General features: G+C 42.5%; 2 protein-coding genes across 7 annotated transcripts in view; both read left to right on the forward strand.

The window, feature by feature from the left end:
* The first annotated feature begins 638 nt into the window (after nucleotides 1–638).
* On the forward strand, nucleotides 639–8,933 carry clic5a (chloride intracellular channel 5a). 4 transcript variants are annotated; one of them, XR_011685222.1, is made up of 7 exons: nucleotides 639–1,254; nucleotides 5,960–6,069; nucleotides 6,407–6,532; nucleotides 6,618–6,724; nucleotides 6,842–7,008; nucleotides 7,094–7,611; nucleotides 8,193–8,933. XR_011685222.1 is itself a non-coding variant. In XM_071463956.1 (6 exons), the coding sequence occupies exons 1-6, from the start codon at nucleotides 730–732 to the stop codon at nucleotides 7,256–7,258; spliced, it is 1,200 nt and encodes a 399-aa protein (XP_071320057.1). In that variant the 5' UTR covers nucleotides 639–729; the 3' UTR covers nucleotides 7,259–8,933. The 4 variants fall into 4 exon arrangements, 2 of the variants coding, with proteins under 2 accessions (XP_071320057.1, XP_071320058.1); XR_011685223.1 differs by lacking the exon at nucleotides 639–1,254 and adding an exon at nucleotides 3,816–4,113; XM_071463956.1 differs by having other exon boundaries at nucleotides 7,094–8,933.
* A 1,620-nt stretch (nucleotides 8,934–10,553) lies between these two features.
* The window catches only part of mgat5 (alpha-1,6-mannosylglycoprotein 6-beta-N-acetylglucosaminyltransferase), an 88,889-nt gene continuing 72,930 nt past the window's right edge, over nucleotides 10,554–26,512 (forward strand). The window contains exons 1-2 of one of the 3 annotated variants that reach the window (XM_071463949.1): nucleotides 10,554–10,808; nucleotides 24,498–24,979. In XM_071463949.1, the coding sequence (XP_071320050.1) occupies nucleotides 24,739–24,979 (241 nt within the window). In that variant the 5' untranslated portion in view covers nucleotides 10,554–10,808; nucleotides 24,498–24,738. The remainder of the gene's footprint in view (nucleotides 10,809–24,497; nucleotides 24,980–26,512) is intronic. The other 2 variants (XM_071463950.1, XM_071463951.1) reach the window with 2 other exon arrangements.

The raw sequence follows: 26,512 nt of genomic DNA on the forward strand, positions 1-26,512 counted from the left end.
ATAGAAGCCCTGAAACACATGGTCATATTATGCTCCATGATATAGAAAAGCGTCCCATACCGTGGTTGTTTTGCATGTACTAACCCTTTGCATCTGCGTTGTTCACCATTTCAAAAAGGTTGTTGATTTTACACTGAAACGTAAGGGAAGATCTGATGAAAGACACTGCTACACTGCATTATGGGAAATGTAGGATTGAGCTTGCTGCCAAAGCAAACTCAATCCAAGACACTCACTTCACACTGGCTTTTTCGAGATGTCCTTTTTCTTGATTTTTCTCCCTCATGTTGGCTTTTACATCCAAATCTAAAATTGCACAAGATGAACATACTCTGAATAAACGAAGAAGTTTCCAGGACCCTCCCTGCTCATAGGCAACAGAGGCAAGCTTTTTCTTTGCAAGTTGATTTTCGTACTAAATGAAAATAAATAAACTGGTTTTCAGTGGTAATGTGTTTGAAGTTTTTGGTAATAGCCACTGAGTAATTCATATTTTGGAACTACTTTCTCTCCACCTGACAATAGTAATAATATGGGGACTCTTCAGGTTGTATTCTCCTTTAAGGATCACCGCCGTCTTTCCTTGTCATTCCCTTTTTACCATTTCTGTCCAAAGTCCTGGGTCGCTTTTTGATAAGGCAGACACCGCTGGCATTACAGCCACTCTGCTACACACCTTGTCACTCTCCGCTGTCCCGGGACGACCTCTGTTTGACGTCTTCACCCACGATGGATCCCTATCAGGAGAATGTGTACGAGACCCCAGAGGTCACCTACGAGAACCAGTCGTCAGGCATATATGACACGACCTGCGAGGCGCCATACACGACCTACGAGGACCTGTCAGAGCTGACCGTAGAGTACGAGAACACAGGACGGGCCGCAGGGATAATACCACCCCCCCCTGCTCTCCCGCCACCTCGCCACCCCCCTGAGCAGAGGCGAGGCAGTTCATCCTCTTCCTCGTCCTCCTCATCTTCCTCACATGCAAAAGATGAAGAGAAGGGGGAGATGGAGACCTGGCACAGGGAGGAGGAGGAGGAGGAGAAAGAAGAAGAGGAGAAGGTAGAGGTGAGGGAGATCATAGAAGAGCTCAACTGGGAGAGGGGGTCTCTAGAAGTAGCGGTGGATGAGAGGGATTCATCACGCAGGTCCTCATCATCATCCTCATCTTCATCAGCCTCTGAGAAGGAGGGAGCTAAGGAGAACACAGAGCATGAAAAGGACGACCTGGATGTCACACTCTATGTTAAGGTAAGGAAGAAATGGGATGGACTTATTATATCAGCTGATCCTTTGACATATTATGGTAAATGTATGCAAACATATTGCACGCACACACTCAAAGAGACACACACACACACACACGCACACAGTGTTTGCATGCCCGTGCTAACCAAGCTTTCTTTGATCCAACTCGTAGGCCTCATAAATCTCATATCAGTTGATTAAGAACAAATGTGCAAGGTCAGTGTGTATCTCCTGATGTGCGTGCGCACGTGAAACTTGATTGTGCTCCGTCCAAAGTTGGACTTTATTCCCTATTGTGTGACCCTTTACACGCCTCACCGTGCTGCGTTCACGTGCACTTCTATTTGTAGCTCTTCATGTACAGTCATTCCTGAGTGTATGTGTGTGTGTGTGTGTGTGTGTGTGTGTGTGCGTGAGAGTTGAGTGTGTGTGTTGGAGGGGGTTACCCTGGTTCTAAATATAAGTTAAGTTGAACTGACAAGAATGTTTTGACTCAGTGCTGGGATAGTTGGGGACGGTTCCTGTCGCATGGCCATGTGAATTCACGTGTGTGTGTGTGTGTGTGTGTGGATTACGTGTGTTGGTTGGTGGACATTCAGGAAAATCTATCTATCTATTTATCTATCTATCTATCTATCTATCTAGTAATAACAGCCAAATATTGTACTTTCACACACACAAACACGCGCACTCTGCTGAAATTATTACATAATCTGCTCACTCCCCACTAAAGTCCAGATGCACTTCAGTATACAAGGACCATAAATGGGACTCTTTGAAAGCACAGTCACATAAATGATAGCAATATAACCCCAAGGTGATTGCAAGAGAGTCTGATGTCCACAGTTGGCTGCGCCACAGCGCCCGAACACCGAGCCTGAGGTCATGGTGACGTTTTCAAACGTTTTCTTGAAGTGTTGCTATTTTAACATCATCGGATGTGAACAAAAGGTTTCTTGATCTCATTACGTTCTTTACCATACACCCTTTAACGGCACAAACGAATCTGTGTCCAGCTACAACTAATGATAGAATACATTCAAACTCTAGGCCGGGAGCTTTAAGTAGTTTCGCTTTGTGGTCATGATGTAATTGTCAGTACCAGTTTGTAATGATGCATCTTAAAGGCTATCCCTCCAGTAAAGCATTTAGTAATGTGTTACCGCCTGTGGTGTGTATGCTAAGTGGGCTGTGTGGTCGCTGAGGCGTGATTGGCTGCGGCCGCTGGAGGCTCATTGGCTGAGCTCTGATTGGAGCGTAGGCCAGTAGCTGTAAATAGTTTCGGCTTGTGGCCACGATTGGATTATTAGTTAGTTAAAAGATTTCAGGCAGCTAAAAGGTCTGACTGACTGATTGATTAAATAATGAATGAACCGCTCTGTCGCTGTTTCATGAAGCATTTAGTAAAGTGACGACAGCAGCTGTCTGCAGTGTGTATGCTAAGTGCGCTGTGTGGTCGCTCAGGCGTGATTGGCTGCGGCCGCTGGAGGCGTCTCCTTGTTCTCATTGGCTGAGCTCTGATTGGAGCGGCACCCGCTCTAGCCCGTCAATCAAACAGAAGCTATTTGAGGCCGCTCTGCCATTTGGCCCTGTTCATATTGTACTGTGTTAGCATTAAGGACCCCACGGTAGCGGACGGCCTTAGGGAGCAGTGGGTTTTCCCGGGGCCATGTCCACTAAATTAAAACTGCAGGCTAGGAGCCGGTAGTCCACTTCTAAAGGGCTGAACTAGTAGCGGCGCTGTCGGTGTTTAATAAAGCGCTTTTTAATGTGTCACGGCTTCTGCCGCCTGTGGTGTGTATGCTAAGTGGGCTGTGTGGTCCCCGAAGCGTGATTGGCTGCGGCCGCTGGAGGCGTCCCCACCGTACTAACGGGCTGAGCTCTGATTGGAGCGGCACCTGGTCGAGCCCACAATCAGACAAACACCATTTGGGACCGAGAGTGGAAAAGCTTAGGCCGCCTGACACGGGTTAAACACGGTGGGCTGTGACCGTGGAGCTTATTCAAATAAATAACACAATGTAGATACACACACAATACTTCTAGATAGGGTCATGTTATTGCTGCTTTTGGTCTTTTCATGGGATTTATTGACAATAAAATTAAAAAAAAATATATATATATATATACTTGATTGAAAAATGAGTCTACACTATGTGATCCAGCCTGTCAGGAAAGGTCACAGTGGACCCGGTGAGAGGCTGAAACCCTGCGGTCTCTCTGAGGCTGCGACGTCAGGGGCCGGTGAAGCAGCTCAGCCTGAGAGCTCACAGCATGGGGCCCATGGGTGCTGATGAGTCTGAGGAGGAGACAATGACTTGTGTTGTCAATCAGAGCTTTAAGGAGTGAGAGGGGCAGGGGCACCCTTGGGTGACTCGGTCTGCCCTTTCCCTCCTCACTGCGTTCATGCTTGCACTGGCCACCCCCGCCCCACCCCACCCAAGGGGGTTATTTTTGCCTGACACTGTCCCGCCCCACAGCTGAGGCCACGGGTACAAATTAAACCCCTCACACACACCGTCCCTCTCTGTCTCTATTTCTCACACTCACACACACACACAGACACACACACACACAGACACACACACACACACACACTCCCTGGCATTCGACCTCAGCTGACACTCTGACAGAGGTGCTATGGGACTTAGCAGACTTCACCGAATGGACCCGGAGTAGAATCTGAAACTGAGACAGCTCACGCACACACACATGCACACACACACTCAGACACAGACACACAAATAAATACATCTACACACTTGTGGAAAGAAAACGCTCAAGCAAAGCATCTTTTTCTTGACCATGACGGATACTGCAGCTGAGGAGGACAAGGACCCTGATATCGAGCTTTTTGTCAAGGTGGGGCTTTTAGTGTGTGTGTGTGTGTGTTTTGGTGTGTGTTTTGGTGTGTGTACATCACAAGCTGACACTACATCAGTTTCCCTCTCACCTCTAAATTACATTCCTCCATCCTGCCTGTAATCGCTGTTACTTTTGTGCACGACAAGTAAAGTGTAAGATGTATATGTGCACTATTAAACCTGTAAAATATTAACTGTGTGTGTGTGTGTGTGTGTGTTATGTCGCGGGTGGCTCCTTTAAGTGTGTCCATGCCATGTTGTTGTTGCATGCTGATTTTCCGTGTGTTAACCTGACACCCACGTGCATAGACAATCTCTCTCTTTCTCTCTGCCTCTGAATTATTACTGGGGTCCTTTCAGTGTTGAGGGCTGCAGCTTTAAATGCTCTGAGGTTATGGCACAACATGTGTTGGTTAGCATGTGTGTTTATGGATGGGTTTTTGTATGTGCCTTTGATTTCTGACCAATGTAGCTCAAACATGATGCTTCTTATGGTCTGTTTTTTTTATTTCATTTAGGGCAGTATATGCTCTTCATGCTAAGCTACGCTAATTAGCTGCTTCTCATTGAACTCTCAGTGAATAGTTCCCAACTTGTTGAACTGTACCTTTAAAGATGCAGGTTGTGAGAATATGGCTGAAGGTTAAAGATGCCAATGAAGAGTATATATATGTGCTTTTTGTGCAGTTTCCATATCAGGACCATATCAGTGTCATCTACATTTACATTATTTCCAAGGCATACTACACAATATTATTGCCTGGTAACACAGCTGAAGTGTACTGAAATGTCTTCACTACATTACCACATAATCAATACAAAGTTAAATTAGATGTAATGTAATATAATGTTAATGTAACATAGACAAAACGAAGGCAGACTTGATGCTTACAACTCCAGCAAGTTTGAAGAGTATGCTAATCGACTGTCATATTGTACTGAAATGACTGGGCACCTCTGGCTGCATGGAAAACAAGAAATGCTTCATTCAGATTTCTGAAATGCAACAGCACAGTTTACTTTGTGGTCGTCTGTGATGTAAAGTGCATGTGTTTTCTTGAAAAGTGGCTAAAATACATAAAACCACTGCTATGACTGTGTAAACTGTGTTTTCTGGAACAAACGCAACAAATCTGAACTTATTTTCTTTAGGGATTTTGGAAAATGAGGCAGGAAAAAGTAGATCACACATATGTTTCAAGTGCAGCGTGTGTGCATGTGTGTATTTCCTCAGGTTGTCAGACGAATGTTGCGGCAGGACAGAAAGTTGTATGATTTCTGCAGCTGCGTACACCGCTTCAGTGTGTAGGAACGGGAAGTTCAGATAGGCAGTGAGGCAGCTAATGGAAGGAGTGTGGATTATTCATGTTGGACTCGGTGTCTTATTACAGTGTCCTGTTGCAGCTTTGTTCACACACACACACTCCCAGGCACGTACACACACACACACACACACACGCTTGTCCTGCTGTAGTTGATCATATGCCAATTTTTAATGTGTGCACACAAACACAAACCTCAAATCCACAACTTAAAGACACTGATTCTTCTTCATGTGACAAGTGAACTTGTTTGGATGTTCGTCAAGAGCGTGTCACTTGTGTAGCTCCCCGTGAATCAGTGTGTGCCTGTGTGTATGCAGCAAGTTTGTGTCTATCAGCGTGTGCGTGAAATTAAAATGCACGTCTACCGCAGGAGGAGGCGTATGTCAACAAATGAAGGCTATGGAAACAGACACTGGGTCTGTTTTGTATTCATCGTTGTTGCAGTGTGAGCGTCTCACCATGTTTTTGTGTGTGTGTGTGTGTGTGTGTGTGTGTGTGTGTGTGTGTGTGTGTTTCCAGGCCGGGAGCGATGGCGAGAGCATTGGAAACTGTCCATTCTCTCAGCGCCTCTTCATGATCCTCTGGCTGAAAGGGGTAGTCTTTAATGTCACCACTGTTGACCTCAAGAGGTAATAATAATATCTTAGCATAACACTATAATATTACAGTTAAACACAATGTAAGACGAGAGGATAGAGGAGAAATACTTACACAGCACCACACAACTTACCCTTCGACGAAGCAGCTAACAGATAGCTTAAGCTTTAATATATGTATTTAATTATGTTCTGGCTGTAACTGTAATTGGGAGGCCTATGGTAGTTAGCATTAGCTGCAATAGCCACCACTGCGGAATAGATTTTAATCATTTGTTTCCTGACAGCTCTACCATAACACTCACTTTAAAAATAGTAATTCATCGCACTATAAATGGATGGGGTTGTAAAATGTTTCCACTCTGATTAGGAAACCGGCGGACCTTCACAACCTGGCCCCAGGGACACACCCGCCCTTCCTCACCTTTCAGGGGGAGGTTCTCACTGACGTCAACAAAATAGAGGAATACCTGGAGGCCATGCTGGCTCCACCGAAGTAGGTCTTACACACAAACGCACACAAACAGGAACAGGAAGTAGGGTAACCGGCATCCTGACTAACTCGTCTTCTTGTTTCTTAGGTATCCCAAACTTGCAGCAAGGAACCGTGAATCCAACACGGCAGGAAATGACATTTTCGCCAAGTTCTCGGCTTATGTCAAAAACACAAGACCAGATAAACATCGAGGTAAGCGTGCTGCATCCAAACCTAATTAATATATGCAGTCTAGTATATCCAAACAAAAGCACCGGTTTATTAACTTTTATGACCTTACGACCTGTAAATGTGTTCTATCTGTTGCAGATTTAGAGAAGAGTCTAAACAAGGCCTTGGCTAAGCTGGATGAGTATCTGATGAGTCCGCTACCTGATGAGGTAAGCGGCAAGGAAGAATCTACTCGCAAATACCTGGACGGAGATGAACTGACGTTGGCCGACTGCAACCTTCTGCCCAAACTTCACGTTGTCAAGGTAACCTGCTTTGGATTGGCTTGGTTCGGTTCATTTGATCTTATCGGTTCATTTTTTTGACAGACGTATGACGTGTTTTTGACAGGTGGTCTCAAAGACGTACCGCAACTATGACATCCCGTCTGAATTCAGAGGGGTGTGGCGTTATCTTGGCAACGCCTACGGCCGAGATGAGTTCACCAATACGTGCGCAGCTGATGTGGAAATCGAACTGGCCTATAAGGACGTAGCCAAGAGGCTGGGAAAATGAATGCATCACAACTTTTTCTCCCTCTGGAAAATCTCCTAAATCATGCTTCTGATACACATTACATACACCCCTTTACACAGGATGCACCATTTCTGATGGTGATGTGCTGAAATATGCTTAAACGCTGCAAAGTGTTAAAAATGATTAATCAATGTCTAAAGGTTTTGTGTAGCATCTAGCCTGATGTGCCTGTAATAGTGCTTACTGCAAAAAAATTGTTCCGTTATGGTGATTATACTGCTGACAGTTCTCAAATTGTTTTTAATTTTATTTATTGAGGACAAATATATAAAGTAAGCTAAGCCCCTCCCCCAAACAACATTGTCAAATCCTAGCTTAGCAAAGTTCACTAGGTCTGTCAAGCTTTAGATCTCGTCACACGTTGAAGTGGTGTTCACGGGGTTGTATTGAGAATTTGGAGGGTGGTGGTGGATGTCCAAAAAGCAAAAAAACGTGTCACGAAAGAATTGAACAGTGTGTTCGTCTGCTGTTATGAAAGCTGCAAATGTTAGCATGCCCAGCTGAATAGCTTACTACCCACAGTAGCTACTATTGCTAATGCCAATTTATAGCCTGAACTTACATTTTTCTTTATCATACTCGGAATAACTTGCTCTACACTGCAATACAACAGCAATGCTAATGGAGCTAATGTTAATGAATAAGATGGCTAGCCACTGTTTACTGGTTAAAATGAGAAGCCTGTTGTTATCTGATTACATATAAGAAAGAAATAATAGAAATAATTTTAAATGGTTAAAAAAAAAAAAAAATCTTGTTTATCGTTGTGAGAATATAAAGCTTGACAGGCTTAGCAATAGTAGTTTGGTGATGTCAAAAAATAAGGGAATAAAAGAAGGAGAATGTTTTTTTCTGAAATGGGCAAATCTTTCTCTATTAATTAAAATCTAATTTTTTTTTATGTGTGTGCTAGGAATGCAGAAATGAGGGTTTGATTATTTGACATGTCCTTTTTTCTTGTAGGGTTAAAACCAATAGACCAGACATTGTTGTGGGAAAATACTGTTAAGAATGTGTTTCAGCCAAAGTAATTTGTCTTTTATTGTGGCGGAGTCAGCTTTGTGGACTTTGTGGTGATGTGACGTTGCCGTCCTTTTCTTAATGAGGCAATGAATGTCGGGTTAAATTGTACATTTTTGTCATCTGTTTGAAATTGTGTAGATTTCTTTACTTTTACAGTCCCACGCCACAGTTTACAGCTCATTCTCATAACACACTGGTGTTTTTCAGATTATTTTCAGATTACAACTTCACATTCAAACTGATAAATAAAGCTATAGCGAAAAGAAACAAACACATTATACCCAAGTTTACCCCAGCTATTGTGTTGACAGCTTATTTAGTGCAAACTGATGGTAGCGAATGTAATTTTAATCACGAGTGCCTTAATGGGAATCAAGCTCTCCTCTGCCTTCAGCTCTTTATGTCTGTACAGTAAATTATATATATTTGAATATAATATGAATGTGAATTATTGATGTCATCAAAGGACTTCTCCTGCCCCGTGGAGCAGTATGATGATAATATAAACTTAATATGTTTGTAAATGATTATAGCTCAACTTCATTCATATTCTTTCTGATGATTAGAACCATAAACCCACTGTGTATATGTCACTTATTTGAATATTAAATCTATTTTTTTTCACTTGGAACTTTCTTGTTGTGTGTGCCCATATAAAGGAATGGATACTGACTGTCTCTCTGAGCAAATCAAGTTGCTATTGTGTTACAAAGTAAAGTAAATGTTCCTAGAAAAAAACACAACATGTAGGCTTTTTTTTTTTTTTTTGCCAATTTCTTTATGGAAATACATGCAAAGTCATCCTAAGTGTCTCATGCAGTCTGGTGTTAATGCTAAAGACATATATCCTGCATATACAACAAAGCGAGAGTCACAGTGTGAAAACAAAAAGAGAGACCTTCGCTGCAAGGACCTAAAGATGAACACTGCATTTCCCCGAAGGTGCTGCTGTGTATTCAGCTCCTCCTCCACTTTTTGCTTTCAGTTTTTGTTATCTCCACACAGCAGGTTGCCTCTGCCTCTTTCCCTCGCTCACCTCTCCTTCCTGTGGTGGGTGAGTAGAAGGTTTATTGTATTTCCTCACCTCACTGTTGTCTGTTTTTATTGACCGAATACTGGTATAAATACTTCATCTGTAGATCTTTTTTTCCAGGCATGAGGGCCCACAGGACAGATGTTCAACATGGACCACAAGGCAAAAATAAGCATGTCATGAAATAATTGAGCAATGCTTTACTTACCAGCGCTTTTATTAAATGCAAAACCCAATTTGTCTTTTTATCTTCTAAAATGAATCAGTAGACTTGACTGGATTTCAGTGGCTCCACATTAAAATACAGGGTGATAGCACTGTCTGTATCCTGTAGCGTCTGACAGCCAGCAGATGGCAGTAAACACAAAGCTTTTATTGGTCTGTAGTGAGTGCAACATGGAGTTAGGGATCATCCTAGTTTTTGTCTTTCTTTCCTGTTTAACTACCCTCATGTGGCAAACGGCACTGATCACCAGTCACATTCATATTCACCATACAGGCTTTGCAGTAATCAAAGATTAAAGCAAGCTTAAGTAAGTAAGTAAAGTATTAATAAAGAAAGGTAGAATTAAATATACATTTTATCAAATGTGTCTCTGGTTTCCATTACTCTCAGTAGAAAAAAAAAGAAAGCAAGAATTGTGTTTCATTTTTGTCTTGTCATTTATTTTGATGAAATCTATGTTGTTCCATATCATAATGAAATTATATTATACCTTGTTTTCTAAAATGATCTTGACTTATTTTAATAATACAGACTCTGTTTTCATCCTTTATTTTTCTATAGAAAAATACATTTAACTTTATTTATCTTTATTTCATATATGTCCCTCTCAATATTAACGGTAGAAAGGTATTCAGATGAGATTAAAAGTATAAATACCACACTGTAAAAAAAAAAAAAAACCTCCATTACAAGTAAAAGCCCTGCATTGAAAATACTACTTAATTAAAGTAAATTATTAATTTAATTAAAGTACTCAGCACCCTTAAGTGTTATACAATTACATTGGATCACTAATGCAAACGCATTAATGCAATGTTAGTAGTATTTTACTGTGTAGCAGATAATTTCATTTATCATATGTACAATTTTGTTGTTTAATGAATTTGTTAAGTAAAGCGATCAAACAAATGTAGGGGAGGAAATAGTAAAATGTGTCTCTCTGCAAAGTACAAGAACCTTTTTCTGTCCTGTACTTGAGTAAACGTGCTCTTGCCTCACTGCTCAGTGTCAGGGTTTGGATTCTTCGCTTTGTGCGGGCGGGGAACAGGCGGACGGTCCCTAACCGGTCATCTCTTTCTGAGAGTGGGCAGAGCAAACACAGAGGCTCGTACGCTGTGGCAGGAATCTCATCTCCCCAGTCCGCTCCGCACAACGACGTCCCCGCTCGACCCCTTCCCTGGATTTTAAGTCCTTTTCCCCACCTTATACCACCGCCGAGAGCCGCCGGACGCAAACCAGCGAGGCAGGTAAGCGCCGCTCTGTCACCGTTGCCGCGGCGGAGCTTGACTCCTGCCCCGCCGTTGAGGAAATAACGCCGGGAGAAGAGGCGCAGCGTTCGGCGGTGTGTTCTCGGGAGTGGGCGACTTGTCATTGCGGCGGTGCGTGTTTTGTTGTGAGATGAGTGGTGGTCGACTGTGAGGGTGCTAGCCCGTCTCAAACCCCTTCAAAACAAAGCTAATGCAGCCAGAAAGGGGCGACAACCCGACACGCAAGGCGGCCGGCGGAATTAAAGCAAGGCTGGTGGGTAATGGAGCTGATTAGCTAACGACGCTAGCTTTTTTTTTACAGCCGGTCGGGGAATCGGGACGTTAATCGCCGCAGCGAGCAGGGGGGTCCCGTTGTTATTACACGGCAGGTTTAGCTAGCTCACAAGGGAAAGTGACAGTAACACGGCGGCACAATGGAGACATTGACGCCGCACTCGCCGAGGAGCATCCTTGAACCTGGGGGGGGTAAATGTGTCGAACAGGTTGAAAAAAGAAAAAAAAACCGTTCAACTCCAAGTCATTAACCAACGTCCCTTGATGAGAGGTTAAAGATTTATCTCTCGGGTACTGTCAGTAAACCAGCAGCCGTGCTCTTATGCATTTCTGTCGGTTGTTGCCTTGTGATATGCACCGTATTGACAGAGGAGGAAGACGGCGGTGATGAAGCTGCGACCCCCCCCCCCCCCCCCCTCACCTGGCAGTGACGGCGCCGCTCCTCCATGTGTTTGTCGGCGTCGTGAAAACAGCAGCCAGACGTTTTTTTTTTTTTTTAATTTTGAAATTTTTTTTATTATTGTTTTGGTCTCCAGAGATGATCTTAATTCATGCCTTGTTTTTTTTTTTTTTTGGCCTGCACCTGTTATGATAAGAGGCGAATTTCAAAGTAAATCCCTGGGGAGCAATGTTTGCAATAACACTTAAGCCATTGCCTTATTTTTTTCATTAAATTATTGACTTAATTATGTCTTATTTAAAAGCCACTATTATTATATGGTTTTTCTTACTTTACAACTCTTTCTACAAGAGTAGTCAAACCTAAAATTGTTTAAAAAACAGTCCGTAAAAAGGGTCTAGGGGAAATGAGAGGCTGTTTGTGTTTGGCTCATTGCAGAAACACTTAGCTCGCCAGTACAGTCCAGTTATTTTCAGTCTGCAACATAATCAGGTTATGACATGCTGATTTGATTATATGAGATGTTGCTTGTGTTATTAACATGCAGGCCGCAAATGTGGATACAGAACGCCTTTGTCTGTAAAGATGCTTGTGATATGGTTTTGGTAGGTGCGTCGGAGAAACCTGTAAGCTGGGACCTTATAAAGTATATGTTATCTTATACAGTGTGACCCAGCAGAAAACGTCCCTCCTGTCTGGTTATAATCCTCGACTGTAGGCTGTGAGCTGATGCTGAATGTAGTGACCATCTAGAGGTGAGCCACCGACTGCCCCTGGCTTTATAAAGAGCTCTTTCAGTCGCCTTTTTGCTGGAGCCTTTGGGATTATAAATCCTGAGGAAAAGGAGCTTTGCTTCGGTGGCATGCTTCACTGGCAAGAAATCGTTGGAGGGTGTATGTGTGTGTGTGTGTGTGTGTGAGAGTGAGAGGGAGGGGGGCACGGGGGTTGTGCTGGTGGGCCCGGGTGGAGAGCCAGCCGAGGCAGTGGAGGGATGAGGGAGAAGGGATTGAAGGCGGAGGGATCGAGGAGAAGTGGGCTGTGGTGATGGATGCCATGCAGAGAAGTGGAACACTTGGCCTTTCTCTGATTAAAGGACTCCTGTTCTCTCAGCACAAACACACACTCACACACACACACACACACCTGTCTTTTCACATTTGTGTGGTCAGTCTAGTTACTGATCACTAAGCCAAAAAAAATTCTGTCTCCAATGTCAGCAATCCTTGAAGGTGATTTGATTTCCAGTGTTATTTAGTGTTCGGGTCAGTAAAGATTATTCTTAAGGTCAGACTGAGGCATGAATCAGCTTTTTGGAGGAAGATTGTGCACGTTAGCCAGAAACCCCACTCCGCGGGCTCTCCTCACCGAAGAGTCTTTTTCCTATCGTGCACCACACATTCACTTCGTTACAGTCAGTCCACTGTTTGGAGCTCCGTAGCTGCAAAACGCTCAAACATTCACGCTGCACATTTAAGCTGCAGAGAGCTGTTCATCGACGGGGCAGGTCACAAAAAGTGCAGCAAACCCTCTTGAAAAGCTGTTTTTCACAACCAGGGCAATGACTAAGAAACTGAAAATGTAATAAAAGGAAGATTAGGGATTTTTAAAAGCCTCGCCTCAGACTCCACAAAACAATTCCATGCCTCTTTTTTGTTTGTCTCACTTTGCAGGGTGAATATTGAACTTTTAACTGCTGTGAAGAGCATACACACACATATGAAAATGTCACTATCATGTGAGGCATTTAAATTTGTGCCACTGTTTCCTAGTTAGGGGCTCAGCAAACCTGTCAAACCTGGAATACTGGAATAATCTAGTATTGTGTTTATGGAAACCACCGCTTCAGTCAGCCAGAAAAATCCAGCAATACCAGAAATGTCAGTATTGTCAGTGTCAGTAATAAGGCTTTTGTCATAGTTTGACAGCTATCTTGCTTGGAGTGCCTTTACACAGTATTGGGTTGATTAAGCACATTTTCAGTCTGTAATATGATCTGAGTAAGCAAATGTGTCTGACTGGAGTTTGTTTTAGTTATATTTTACGTCCCAAAGATAGAAAGTGAGCACACTTAGCCACTCCTGACATCTTTAAGGGCTTTTAGAGGATCTGGACTTGCATTAAGAGTAAAGACCATCATTTGAATTAGTTTTATATCAGGGAATGTGTCATGAGTTAGACATGCAGTGCAGGGGGTGCCAGTGAACTTAAAGCCATAGAACAGTTAAATGTTAAATTTGCATTTTAATATGTGTGTGTGTGTTCTGTCTTTGTGAGGACCAGTTTGAGTTAAAAGCCTGATGGAGTGAGGACATTTTGGGAGTGTGTGTGTGTGGGAGTGTGTGTGTGTGTGTGTGTGTGTGCATCTTCATTTTATTACTTTAGTATCGTTCTTCTACATATTGTGATGAAGCCAACTTGTGTTGTCATAACAACAAAGCTTGTCTGTGGTCACTACAGGAGAAAACAAAGTGCCTGCCCTCAAGATCTCATTTGTGGTTCTCAGCCACACTTGTCACTGGGCTTGTTTTCCACATGCGGGTCATGTTCGGGGTGGTCCTCTCGGCCTGCTCTCGTGGCGTGTTGTGGCAGGTTAAACCTGTCAGCGCTAGTCTGAGGAGAGGGATACCTGAGCTGCATGTTTCTGGCTCAGTAGATGACTTTATAAGGTGCTTGTAGACAAGTTTGTCTATTCTAACTCCTTCAATGGCAACAAAGGACAGAAGAAACCAATGTATCACAAGTTCTATGGAATGAAAAGAGCTGGAGTTGGTGCTGCAGACAAAGGAAGTCTTACTTAGAGAACAAAGTGAGAATCAGGCTCATTGATCAGATGTAAGCAGTTCCTGTGAAGTAAGGGTTACAGTTTGTGGGTGTTTGTTGCATGGTGTTGGTCATGGAGATCCACCTGAAATGCTAACTTCCCCTTTTTGTACAGTGTTGAAAGAGCCTGTAAGACCTACAATTAACAGGCGTGTTTATTGTGTAGTGAAAGACGGCCGTCACTTCTTCTAGAAATTAAGTTCGAACGAATTTGAAATGACTCAGAAGTCATTTGAATTTTAAAAAAAAAAAAAAAAAAAAAAAAAGGCTCAGTCCAAACAAGGATTAAACGACAATAAAAAAGGAATGAAACAAAATGTAGTATTGAAGGCACACTTTTGGGTCACCTCCTACTCTGCTTCCTTTTCCATGAGGGTGGTGTGAAATCCCACATGTTTTCTTCCTCCTGTCTCCAAAAGTGCTGAGGCAATTCCTTTTGTGAAGACAGTCGAGGCTTCACTGATTGTCACCGGTGTGGGAGAAACGCCGGTCTTTGCAGGCACTCGGGGTGTCTAAGCTGTCCAGGGACTCTGCTCTATCAGAGCAACCTGTTCCTGAACGGTCCACTGCGGACGTAGTTGATTGGATTTAGGTTTCCAGAGTGGAGCTGGACTTTCAGGTCAAGGTTTAAGCTCTGTGGTTTTACAGCGTGTTACTCCAGAGGTGGAGGAAGGAAGTGTCATCAAGCTCGATCCTTCCCTTTTAAAAGAACGGTTGTGTAATATAATTCTGATCTAGGGTGAATATTATTTTCTTTCTATCTGATCATACTTCATTTCATTCAGGAAGATAGAAATATAGAGCAAACAGGAATCCAGGCAGGCTAATGTACAGTTTTAATATTTCACTACAGTGTAACCAGGATGCATTTTGTTCACTATACTTTTCCATTAATTTTTTTTCCAAAGCTTTACAATAAGAAAGTAAAAACCTAAAATGTAATAATAACAATAAATATTCATTAACACATCACAAAGGCTATGTTCACTGTGATACATCTCTGTAGGCTCACTGCTTTACAATAAGTGTATTCCACCTAATGTGTTCAGCATTAGGCCTGTAGGGTTTAAAGCCACTGCAGTACACTGTATTTTTCATCAAGTTGAATATTGCAAGGTGTTGAAATCTAGCAAGAGATCGTGTGTGTGTGTGTGTGTGTGTGTGTGTGTGTGTGTGTGTGTGTGTGTGTGTGTGTGTGTGTGTAAAACAGATGCTTATCAGGACATTAACATTTATTTTTAGACTTTGACTGATCTCAGTCTGAGACTTTATTTTCAAACAGACTGAGTTAAGAAGGTTGAACTGGGGAGAACAGTGCACCTGAATGAAGTTTAAATGCCATGTTTTCCATGTGGACATTCACAGAGTCATTTCAATCCCCAGCTGCACTGTGATCAGACACACTGAGGCGGGAAGAGACAAGAGAGAAAGAGAAGTGGACGTGACAGTTAAACACTATTTTCAGATTGCATTGTTTCCCCCCTTGATCTCATCATCTGACTTACAGGAAGATTAACTAACTAAAATGAATTTTTTTCTCACCCTCACCACCACTGGCAGTAGTAGTAGTAGTTTTATTCATTTATTTTACTTATTTACTGGAAGCTTCTTTTGTCTTTTATTCTCTTGATAAAAATTGTGGGACTGTGTGAATCTTTATGTGACTAAACCTTGAAATTGGTACCCTTGAAGAGCTGTTTGAGCCCATTAGTGAGTCAATAAAGAACACATTAACATCGATCTTGGTGCCTCTCACATTTGAGACAAACTTGTTGAACTGAGCTGCAGGGAAAGTCTGTCTTAAACCGCGATGTTAGCTGGTTACAAGCTGGATTCACACCAGTAAGGTGGGGAAGCTGCGGCAGGGCCTGTTTCTCTGGAGGGTCTAATGAATAATTAAGAGGCGGGGCCTATGCGAAAAAGTCCATTAAGATGCAGAGTCACAGCGGTCTCCATGGTAGCAGGGCCATATTATCAGGATCACGTCTTCTTTAGCCAGGCAACAGGAAAACTAGCTCAGTCTTGGTCTGGGAGGGGATTGACTGGGATGAGGAATTTCACTTTTCAAAATAATCCCACAACCTGAGCCTTTAAGCGTCTGTGCTAAATGGAGGGTTGTCACAGCATCAGTGTGCATGAGGCCATCTTGAATTTTCACATTTATAAAATTGTCTTTACATTTTAATTTTCAGATGAAGTTTTGATGTTGTAGGACCGAGCTCTGGAATGATTAAACTATTAGTCGACTAACTGAAAATAAATCTGCAGGAAAAAGATAAATGGTTAAGGTATTTTTTAAAGCAGCTTCCAGCTTCTCCATAAGTGAATATTTTATGGGTTTCTTAATCTTCTGTGATTGTCAAATTAATATCTCTGTGTTTTTCTTTCACATTGAACCTGGTTAGTTTGGTTTAAGCAAACATTTATTTTGACTGTGGTGTGAAGGCAAAGCAGACCGAGCAGGATTGTACGACAGCAGATGTGATTTTAGCACAAATTCTGAACTGTCAAGGAAGAGGTCTGTACAAGCAAATCATTTTGTAACCACGGTAACAGGCATGAACGTCAGTAGACGAGTACGGGGATTTTCCCTGATCATTCAGAAGGTGAAAGTGAGATAGCACAGGTATGCTCTTCTCTTGTTTGTAAAAAGTCAATGTGACCGCAGATATGTTTATTTGGGCTCTGGAAACTTGTTATGTGCATTTTTTTTAGTATTAACTCACATTTTACTGACACTGTGAGCCTCCTCTGAGTCCACCCTGCTGCTGAAAGAGCAGTTGTTTGCAACATACCCTTGAAAGTACTGACATCTGTCACTGGATCACTTTGAAACTGCAGAAAACTTGAGAACGTGATGATTCTGAGGCAAGTTCTGAAATAATAAGGATTTTTTTCTGTGATTTTGGGGTTTATTAAGGTTTATTTAGAGTTCACAGCAGTTATAATAAAATCCTTGGACTCTAAAAAAGAGGTGTATTAGAAAAATAAAAAATAAATAGAAGTAAAGCTGCGGGCTGCCTCCTCCAGAGAGCTTTTAGGTTACCTTGGTGCGAGAAGTCAAACGCTAAGAAAGCCTATTTATATTCAGCAGAAAAATTGATACTTTTTCAAAGGTGATCCATAATTGATGGCGAGGCTACATCTAGAGCATATTTCACTACTTTCTGTGGTTATACAACGAGCTCTTAGCGTATATTTTTTCTCTCTCTTTTAGACCTGGAGTAATGCACTGGAATTAATCTAGACCTCCCCTGGCCCGCTTCACCTTTATGGAATATCCCTTAAACTACACTTTGAGTTATTTTCAGCTCCGACCGCAGATGCAGAGGAAATGGACAGAGTCTTTACCTCGCTCAGCCATCTGGCGCGGTCTTAACAATTCAGCATATTACAGAACAAGGGCAAAGGCTGCGTGATTAGGAATCCGCTGGAACAATATTAAAGCCCTAGATGATTATTTGACAATGATGCAATATCATTGTTAACTCTAAATCCCTGCGACTTTACCATAAACCAGTTACGTCTGCAGGGAAAATAAAGCAAGGATCCATGATGGGTGAGAAACAGACAAATACCCCTCACTATAAACATTCATATTGGATACTGCTACGACCTAAAGCAATGCTGTAGGTATTTGTTAATCTAAACAGGTGCATTTAGAGCTGGAAACTGGACAAAGAAGACTCTGCTTTGTTATGTAAATGCTTAGTCAGGAGTCCTTCCATTGTTATTTACGTAGAAATTGACTCACCTTGTTCTTTTTTTTTTTGGTGTGTGTTTCTAGATAATCAGAGTATCTTTCTTTCACTTTTTCAGTCTCGGTTGGTTACTCTCACCTTGTAAATTCCCCGATTGGTACTTTTTTATTATGGTTGTCATATTTTTCTATTGAACTTCTGCATTCATAATGCAGTTCTTGACAGGAAGCTGACTCACCATCTGTCTGGAGCTTTTAGATACATATGTATTTCCCATCAAATTTCTTGTCACACCTTGATTGCAAACAGATGGCGCCCGTTCGACTTTTTATGCGACTACTAAAAAGCAATCAGCTGCATCACATTTAGGTGTTATGTTGTTTTTATAAATGTACTTAATTAAGATCAGTTGTAACATTAAAGAATCTTTACCCAGAGTTCCTCTTGGTTCTGTTGGACTAAAGGCTCCCTGCTGTGCTTCAACACAAAGGTCACCAGTGCAACCATTAAAAATAAAGCTGTGTTCATCAGAAACACAGCGTGAAAGCTGTGAAACAGGACCCGGGAAAGGTGTTAAAACCAGATCTGTAATTTCAGAGCATCACATAGAAAATGAGCGTCATTTTCTTCTTTACTTTGCTCTCTTCTTTTTTCTGATGTGTTTTTTTTTTTTTTTTTTTGGTCAGATAAAAACAGTACGGTTACAGTTATCACATCCATCTTTCAACATAATTTTCTGTTATTTCCTGGTTAGGGATGGGCGTGAACCCTCCTTGTTTTATGTCTGGCTCTGACTATCAGTGCTACAGTGCGGTCGATACTATAAACTGCTCTGCTGTCCCCAACAGGAAGAAGTCCTTTGTAGCAGATTTGGGAGGACAGTGATTCCTCCCAGGACGGTGGGAGATGATTTAATTGTTTCTGTCTTCACTGCCTCCCTGAACCTGCAGGGTTTTGTGTGGTACTTCTTCCAACAATGAAAAAACCGTTCAGCAGGTTGTTACATTATCATCTCAAGTTGCGAAGGATCGTATATTCTGCAACCCTAGCTGGCTGTCAACACATAGAGTTTCACTGGGCTGTTGCTGCTGAGAGCCAGAGGGCTCCCTGCCAGACAAATTACAGACCTGAATTAGAAACCAGAAGGTAACTGAGAGGAGATGTATGTGCTGCTGTGTGTGTGTGTGTGTGTGTGTGTGTGTGTGTGTGTGTGTGTGTGTTGGGGGGGTTGAGTGGCTGCATTGTTTCTTTCCTCCAGATTATAGGACACAGCCTGTGATTGGAAACCTTCCTAACAAAGGAGTGATGTTGCCTGATCACTTTCTGGTCTTAAATAAGATTGACAGACACAAGAAATGAGGCCAGACAAGTCAGCCAGCACCGACTGGGAGTGTGTGTACTCAGAAACGGTTGAGTCAATGTTCTGTGTGGGTTTTGGCTCACGCTTCTTACAGCAATGTACCACGGGGTAGTCTGAGCAGCGTTCCTCTTTGATAAACAGCCCCAAAGCCTCCCATCCTTGTCGGCGTCCAACCAGAGAGCGCTGCCAGCCTTTTCCTGCCCTCCTCCAACAGAGTCCCGAGGAACGAGAGACATCCGATGTTATCAGCACTGCAGATTGCACAGCGCCACTGCCAAGGGCTTGTCTCATGAATTCACAGTGCGGTGCGGAGATTTTGTTTTCTACAGAAAGGCTTGTGTTGCACACACCACAAAGCAAATTCGAGTTAAATGTTAGTAACAAAAAAAGATACAGGGATTTGCATTTTTACTTCTTTTCAGATAATACGTTATATATCCCTCCTCTGTCAAAATGTCGATAAAGAAACCAGTGAGCCTTCGTCTTAAATGACTGAACAATTATAGTGTGTCATAACCTGCTGTGAGATTCCAGCCCTGCTGGAAGCTGCTTGCAGCTGTCTCTGACCTATTTATGAGGCTGATGGATGTAAGGTGAAAAGAGGCTTTTGTGTTACGGCCTTTTGTGTTTCTTGAGAACGGCGCTGATGATTTTGTGCCGACAATTCAGTGCTGATATAACTGTCTTCGCTCTGCTTTGGATACAATAAAATAAAGTCCTTGTAAAGGGTGAATAAACAGAATGATTTAAATATGGGCAGGCGCGGGGGTTTTAGCCGTTTCAGTCATGTGTTGCATCCATTGCGGCGGCTGTGGTCCTGACCTGGTCAAAAGCTGCTTTGAAAGTGCATCAGAAAGCTGCAGTTCAAAGGGAGGGTTGCAGAAATCCCTTCCCCACACTTAGGATCATTTACTGCTACAGCAGTTGAATCCAGATGAGAGAACATCATTTATTTTCTTCAGTCTTGATTGTGTGTTGGAAAGTTCTTTTTTCGTCGCTCAGTGCCTAAAGCTAGGGGCAATTACTTGTGTATAGATTGCCTTGAGGTCAGTTTAGACTTGCTGAACTATTTCACAGCTTCACAAGTGCTGCGGGGCTGCCTCATTTTGGGCAAAAGTTGGATGGTTTTGGCCAAAAGTGTTGTTCCTGGCATGACTGTGTTCAATCGGCAATAAAGATAGCAAGCATGACAATAGCACATTAGAGTTTAATGTCTACATTAATTGCCTTTCTTGAGTTTTTCTCACAGTTCTATGAAGCTGCTCACGCAGTGGAGAAAGAGGACAGGGCTAATGACTGGAAATGTGATATTTGTTTCACAAACATCAGAGATATCCTGCTCCTTGGCTGATCTGGTTATATTTTATCAATTGGTTTCTTAAACACTGCCAATTAAAAACCTGATCCTTTCATGCTGTGTTTTGTCCACCTCAGCAAGTTAGTGTTGCAGCTCCTCTCCTCTACGGCAGCCGGGCTCAATGTGCAGCATCCTGCTGCATAAACCAGGGAAATCCTGGAAATGTGTCAAGGCCCTTTTATACTTCGAGGTGGGAACGTTGCGCCTTTGTTGCACCTTAAGGCTCCGTATGAAAGGTACCTTAAACCGGAAGGGGAGGCAGTCACGGAGCCGGACTGACGTCTGTGTAAAAGGGAGAGGTGGCATTGCAGGGCAGACGCAGATGCCCTCGTGTTACATGTTAAGCCTCTGATCCTGGAACCCAGGCACACTTTCTAAAGTCACATGGGGCCGGCTTTACATCGACTTTGTTTGTTTCAGTGTTAACAAGCAAATGTGGCATAATGAGGGGTCTTCTCAACAGCAGTGTAAAAGGTGGCCACAGATACATAGGCATTTTAATCAACATTTAAACTGCATAAACATAAGTGTTTGATCCGGATCGCTATCGGTAATCGGCCATCGGTTTGCTCTTTCTGGTTAAACATATAATAAAATGGTGTCTAGTTGTTTGTTTACAGCATTGCTTAACAACACCTATGATATGGGAAGTTGTAACTGACTAACTGCTCAGACTTGTGTGTTTCCTGTTGCTACAAATTTGTGTCTACGACAAACAATACCCAGGTAACAACCTTAGCCTTAAAGACTGTTCAAACAATGGGGCATTCAACAGTGAGGTGTGACAGGAGAACAATGTGAAAGGAAATGATTAAGTGCCTCTGGTGTTGTGATTTTGAAGCACTTACATTCATTGTAATTACATTCATTTCATTGTCTTGTATTAGAATAAAACCTAAAAAAAAGATTTAAGACACTTTTTCATTTACATTTAAGTCCATTTCATGCTGTTTGTATCTGTGTGGCTTTAAGGGTTTGCGTGATGGAAAGCTGGTTATCCGCCCATGTCAGAGGAGGTCTTTGCAGACCCCTGCGTGATATACAAAATAAACACGTTTGAAAGTGTGAAGAGCCGTGCAAGGAGATCCGTCGCCATCCACATCTCTGCAGTTTGTACAATTCTTGGTCTTTCCTTGTTGTTCAGCCAAATATAACAAACACGTTCTTCCTCTTGCAATTGTGAGGTTGCCATCTTGTTTATGTTTAGTGTGCATGTGTGGAGCTTGTGTGTGTTCGCAAACCCCTTATTGTAGTATGTATATAAATAAATCCATGTCTGTTTAGTGTGTGCCAGTCCACAGGTCCCTGCATCCGTATTTAGGTACAAACAAGCCTTTAGCCACCTGTGTGGGTCTGTGTTGGCCAGATCACAAATCTGGCACCAATCTATCAGGGGCTGCTGGTAATACACCTGAAGCTGCTTTATAACTCTCCAGAACGTCAGAAGAAGAATAAGTTATGCTCTATAGCTAACCCTTTAGCTAACGACCACCCATAAAGACAAACGCATGGATGAATCACATTTATCAGCCACAGGGGAGACAGATGTTTTATTATGTTCTCTCACTGATGCTGCTTTCGAAACCGCACACAACTCTCGCTGGTTTCACTGATTGGGGTCAGGTGAGTGCTTCCGCAGCTGGGTGCACCCTCTGTGCGATTGTGTGCGTTGTTGTAACTGGAAGTGCCTTGTTCTCAGGCCTTAATGAGACAGAGAGAACAATGGCTGATTTCCGTGTAACTTCAGCCACCGTTATCACAGTGGACTGACTCTGCAGTGGCTATTTCCACAAGCTCATAACTGACAGTTGGAGTAAAGATGAATTACTTCTGAACCTCTGAGCCGTTGAATTTCAATCCATCGTTAATCTTCCCTGCGTTTACACTCAGTTATATAATCCACCCATTGTGCGCGAAGTGACTGTGTAGATGGGGTGAAAGAGCACCTGCTAAAAACAAGTTGTTGGTAGTAATTTCCAACTCCCACAGCACATGACTAGTTCCTCAGGGAAGTCAATGTCTGTTTCACTCAATACTGAAAGAGTTTATCAGATGTAACTGTTGCTATTTCCTCTTTGGTTTTGACATTTAATACCTTCATTAGATGGCTGATAATAGAGAGGCATAAGGGCATGAAGAGATAACGATGTGCAGCTTCCGGCTTCAAACGTAATATTAAAGAATTGAACACTTTGAGTTTTGGATTATTTGTTGGACAAAAACTGGCAATTTTTTCACTCTTTTCTGAGCATTGAAATGATTAAGAGGTTAATCAGTAATTAAGATAGATGTTAGTCGTAACTGCTGTGAGCAAGTAACTGAAGTCCTGATTCCTGCCTGACATTTTACCTCCTACAGATGTTTTGCACTTTGTCAGAGTACATGAATAAACCTGTGACCTTTACATCTCAAACATACAGAATGTCCTTATGCTGAACCACACACACACACACACACAGTCCAAGTGTGGGAGAGTTTCATACATTTATGTAGCAGAAAAGGCCTGTTGAAAATTTGATTTGAGAAAAAAAAAAAGAAAGTAAATGTAAAAACAGAAAGTGGCAGTGTATTTAAAATGTTGTTTGTGTTCTTGCTTGTCAGTGAGGAAGATGGATTGTGGGAGACCCAAATGTTTATGTTTTGAAGGAACTATAAACCCTCCTGCAGCGCCATCAATCAAAAACATCACGCTGTCTGGGTGAGACCAGGCTGTGTCTGTGTAGCTTCTCTTTCAAAAATCAGTGGAGGATTTTATATTATCTTGTTTTTAGGAAGTAGTCACGAGTATTTTTGCTTAAAGGCTGTAGCTGTCCCGTCTTATATAATCTATACCCCCATCCCCAACACAACTTGATTCTCCTATTCAGAGAGATTTTAGTTGGACTTTTATACATAACTGACAAAAGGAATTTGAGGAGAAGTTTTCCCTGCATGCTCGGCCTGGCCCAGTACACTGCAAGCCTCCAGTCAAATGGTATGTCACCAGTCTGCGTGCATACCGTAGCAGCTTCCACACACAATGACCTCCAGTTGGGATACAGTGTGCCTCTGTGCTGTGTGCTGTGCTGTGGTTTTGAACCGGCTGCTCTGCTTAAAGTTACAGGCATGAGGTCTGTTCTGTACGGTGGCCCTGAGAGCTCAGCGCACTGCACCTTCAGAAAACCCACGTAAATAGACAACACACAAACAAATTTTCAAAAAAAAAACCAAAACAACACAACCAAAGACACGAATGAGCTGCAGATGCTCAGTCACAACAGAAGTGTTTTCACTAGAAAGAGATGAACCGGGCTGGGACGCACTTGTTGTTCAATGCTCTGTGAATTTTGAAGTTAAAAGCCCTGAACAACAAGTGCATGTATTATAATACATCTGTGCAAGCATGTCCCAGCTGCTGAAACAGTTAATTGGTTTATTGATTACTTGACTGAGGAAATAAATTTTTTATAATCATGTATTTTTTTGTCATTTAGTAAGGACAAATCACAAATGTTTGCTTATTTCAGGTCCTCCAATATGGGGATTTCATATTTCAGCTCCTTTGTATTTAATGTCATTGTAAATCGAATATTTTTGAGTTTTGGACTCTGTCACACAAGTGTCAGCTGACACTGCTGACTCACACCAGTTATCAGTATTTTAATTTCAACTATGTATGTGTGGGACTGGGTTGGGAGAGGGAACTCCCTCATTATCTTTGTTTATCAGACAAACCAAATAACCACTGGTCTCTCTTTCCTCTCTGTCTTTTTTGCAGCAGGATGCAACAGGTCAGACTCAGTCCCCTGAGATGCTACTGAGCGGTGAGGATGGGTCAGAGAAGGAAGTTACGCTGGTGAGGCAAACAAGCCACACTCCACCTGCCAAAAACCACCGCAAATCCTCCGACTGACACAGCCATGCCCCGCCTGCCCTCCTGATTCTCCTTCCTGACCTTTGCACCTTCCCTCGGTTCAGTCAGAGTCAGAGCAGCCGCAACAACTCCCTGTCAAGTCAGCATGGCTACACCCTTTCTGTGGAAGCTGTCATCCCAGAAGCTGGGCTTCTTCCTGGTCAGCTTTGGGTTCATCTGGGGCATGATGCTGCTGCATTTCACCATCCAGCAGCGAGCCAGCCATGAGAACAGCGCTGTGCTGCGGCAGCAGATCCTGGACCTCAGCAAGCGCTACATCAAAGCTCTGGCTGAGGAGAACCAGAGTGTCATGGATGGGCCCTATGTCGGTACCATGACCGCTTATGGTGAGTAGCTGGCTCGTGTAACTTAACTGACACAGTGTTTTCAGGGAGCAGGAGGTGTCCTTTTGCCTCAACTTTGGCCAGGTTTATTTTCACCAACACCAAGCTGCATTATACACTCATGCTGAAAAGCTATCCAGCAGAACCAATCTTCTACTTCCACTGGAGAAAATTTAGGGTTCATTGCTTAGTGACTGACACAGCTGAGAGGAAAGGAAAGTATTTTCGTTCCATATCTTCATACAGTTTTTTTCCAGCCTGACCTGGATCTGTGATGTGCTTCTCCAGAGACGTCTTTTTGTTCTTTCAGTACACTGAAGCTGAAAGTGTCATCTACAATGTGGACTGCACAGGTTTCTTTCCCAGGTGTCTGACTTCCAAAAATGAGCATGGTTAGCTTGCTCATAGCAAAATTAATCTATTAATTGTTGTTGCATGAGCCATAATACCTTCATTTTCATTTTGTGGTCGTGTCCTTTGCTTTCATTCCCTTTTTACATCTCGGATGGTTCCACTTGTTTACATAATATTGCCTACATTCAAGAAAAGTTGTTGGGGAGATTTAACTCAGATCCAGCTGCATTGGAGCATAATACTGTAATAGCACAGGTTCAGAAGACCCTTCAATAAGTTATTCATGCCATTAATAGACCTGTATGGCTCGATGGGAGGCTTCATTAGAAACCTGAGATTGGAATTGATTCTTCTCTAATGCTCAGAGAAACAACAGGATACAGTAAAGCTCCTGGAGATTAAATCAGCACCAGGATAATATAAAGAAAAAGCTGGAGTATGCAAAGAAAGCAGTGCAGTACTTGCATAGAGTTTCAAGCTTAAGCTTACGAGTCTTTACTCTTTAGGAGCATTAATCTGCTGGTGTTCATGCACATGCAAACATGTGGAAAATGTCAACTCGCTATGCAAAGCACCTCCAAAGCCAAACAAGTAGTAAGCTGAACTTTTTCCATTCACCGCAACAGTAATTATCTGAGCTGCTTATAGGAAAGCAAACCTCAGCTGTTAATGCCAATGTTGGCTATGAGCAATAGCAAAACTAACAAATAGCTCATTTTAATCAAGTAATTGATAATATATAATTAAATATGACCTGTTATTAATAACATGGGATGAAGAACAGTTAATGTTAGTCAGCAAAGAAACTGCATATACAGTATATATACTACATTTACATAGGACTTAGCCTTCTGTAAATCATATGAATAATTTGGGTAAATGTGATCCAAGCCCAGTCCATAGACTTTCTTGTAATATCAGCCAGAGTTTCCTGGGAACAATGTCCTGTCCAGTTTGCTTTGTTCCCCTTATATGATGGATTGATTTCCACGGTGCTGCCGGAGCTGCAGCAGCCTGCTGACCGCCGTCCAATATCACATCAAAATCCATTTCATGTCCTTGATTAGATAGGGAGGCAGCAAGATACTTTGTGCTTCCTGTGTTGACTCTTGGTCGATGATTTGCTTTGATATGATTTGTAATGAGTTAGGGGAAACAGGGTTTCCTCCTTTGCCACTCATA

The sequence above is a fragment of the Trachinotus anak genome, unplaced genomic scaffold (assembly GCF_046630095.1).
Source record: "Trachinotus anak isolate AG129_WGS33_773 ecotype Australia unplaced genomic scaffold, CSIRO_AGI_Tana_v1 ptg000026l, whole genome shotgun sequence".
Classification (NCBI taxonomy): domain Eukaryota; kingdom Metazoa; phylum Chordata; class Actinopteri; order Carangiformes; family Carangidae; genus Trachinotus; species Trachinotus anak.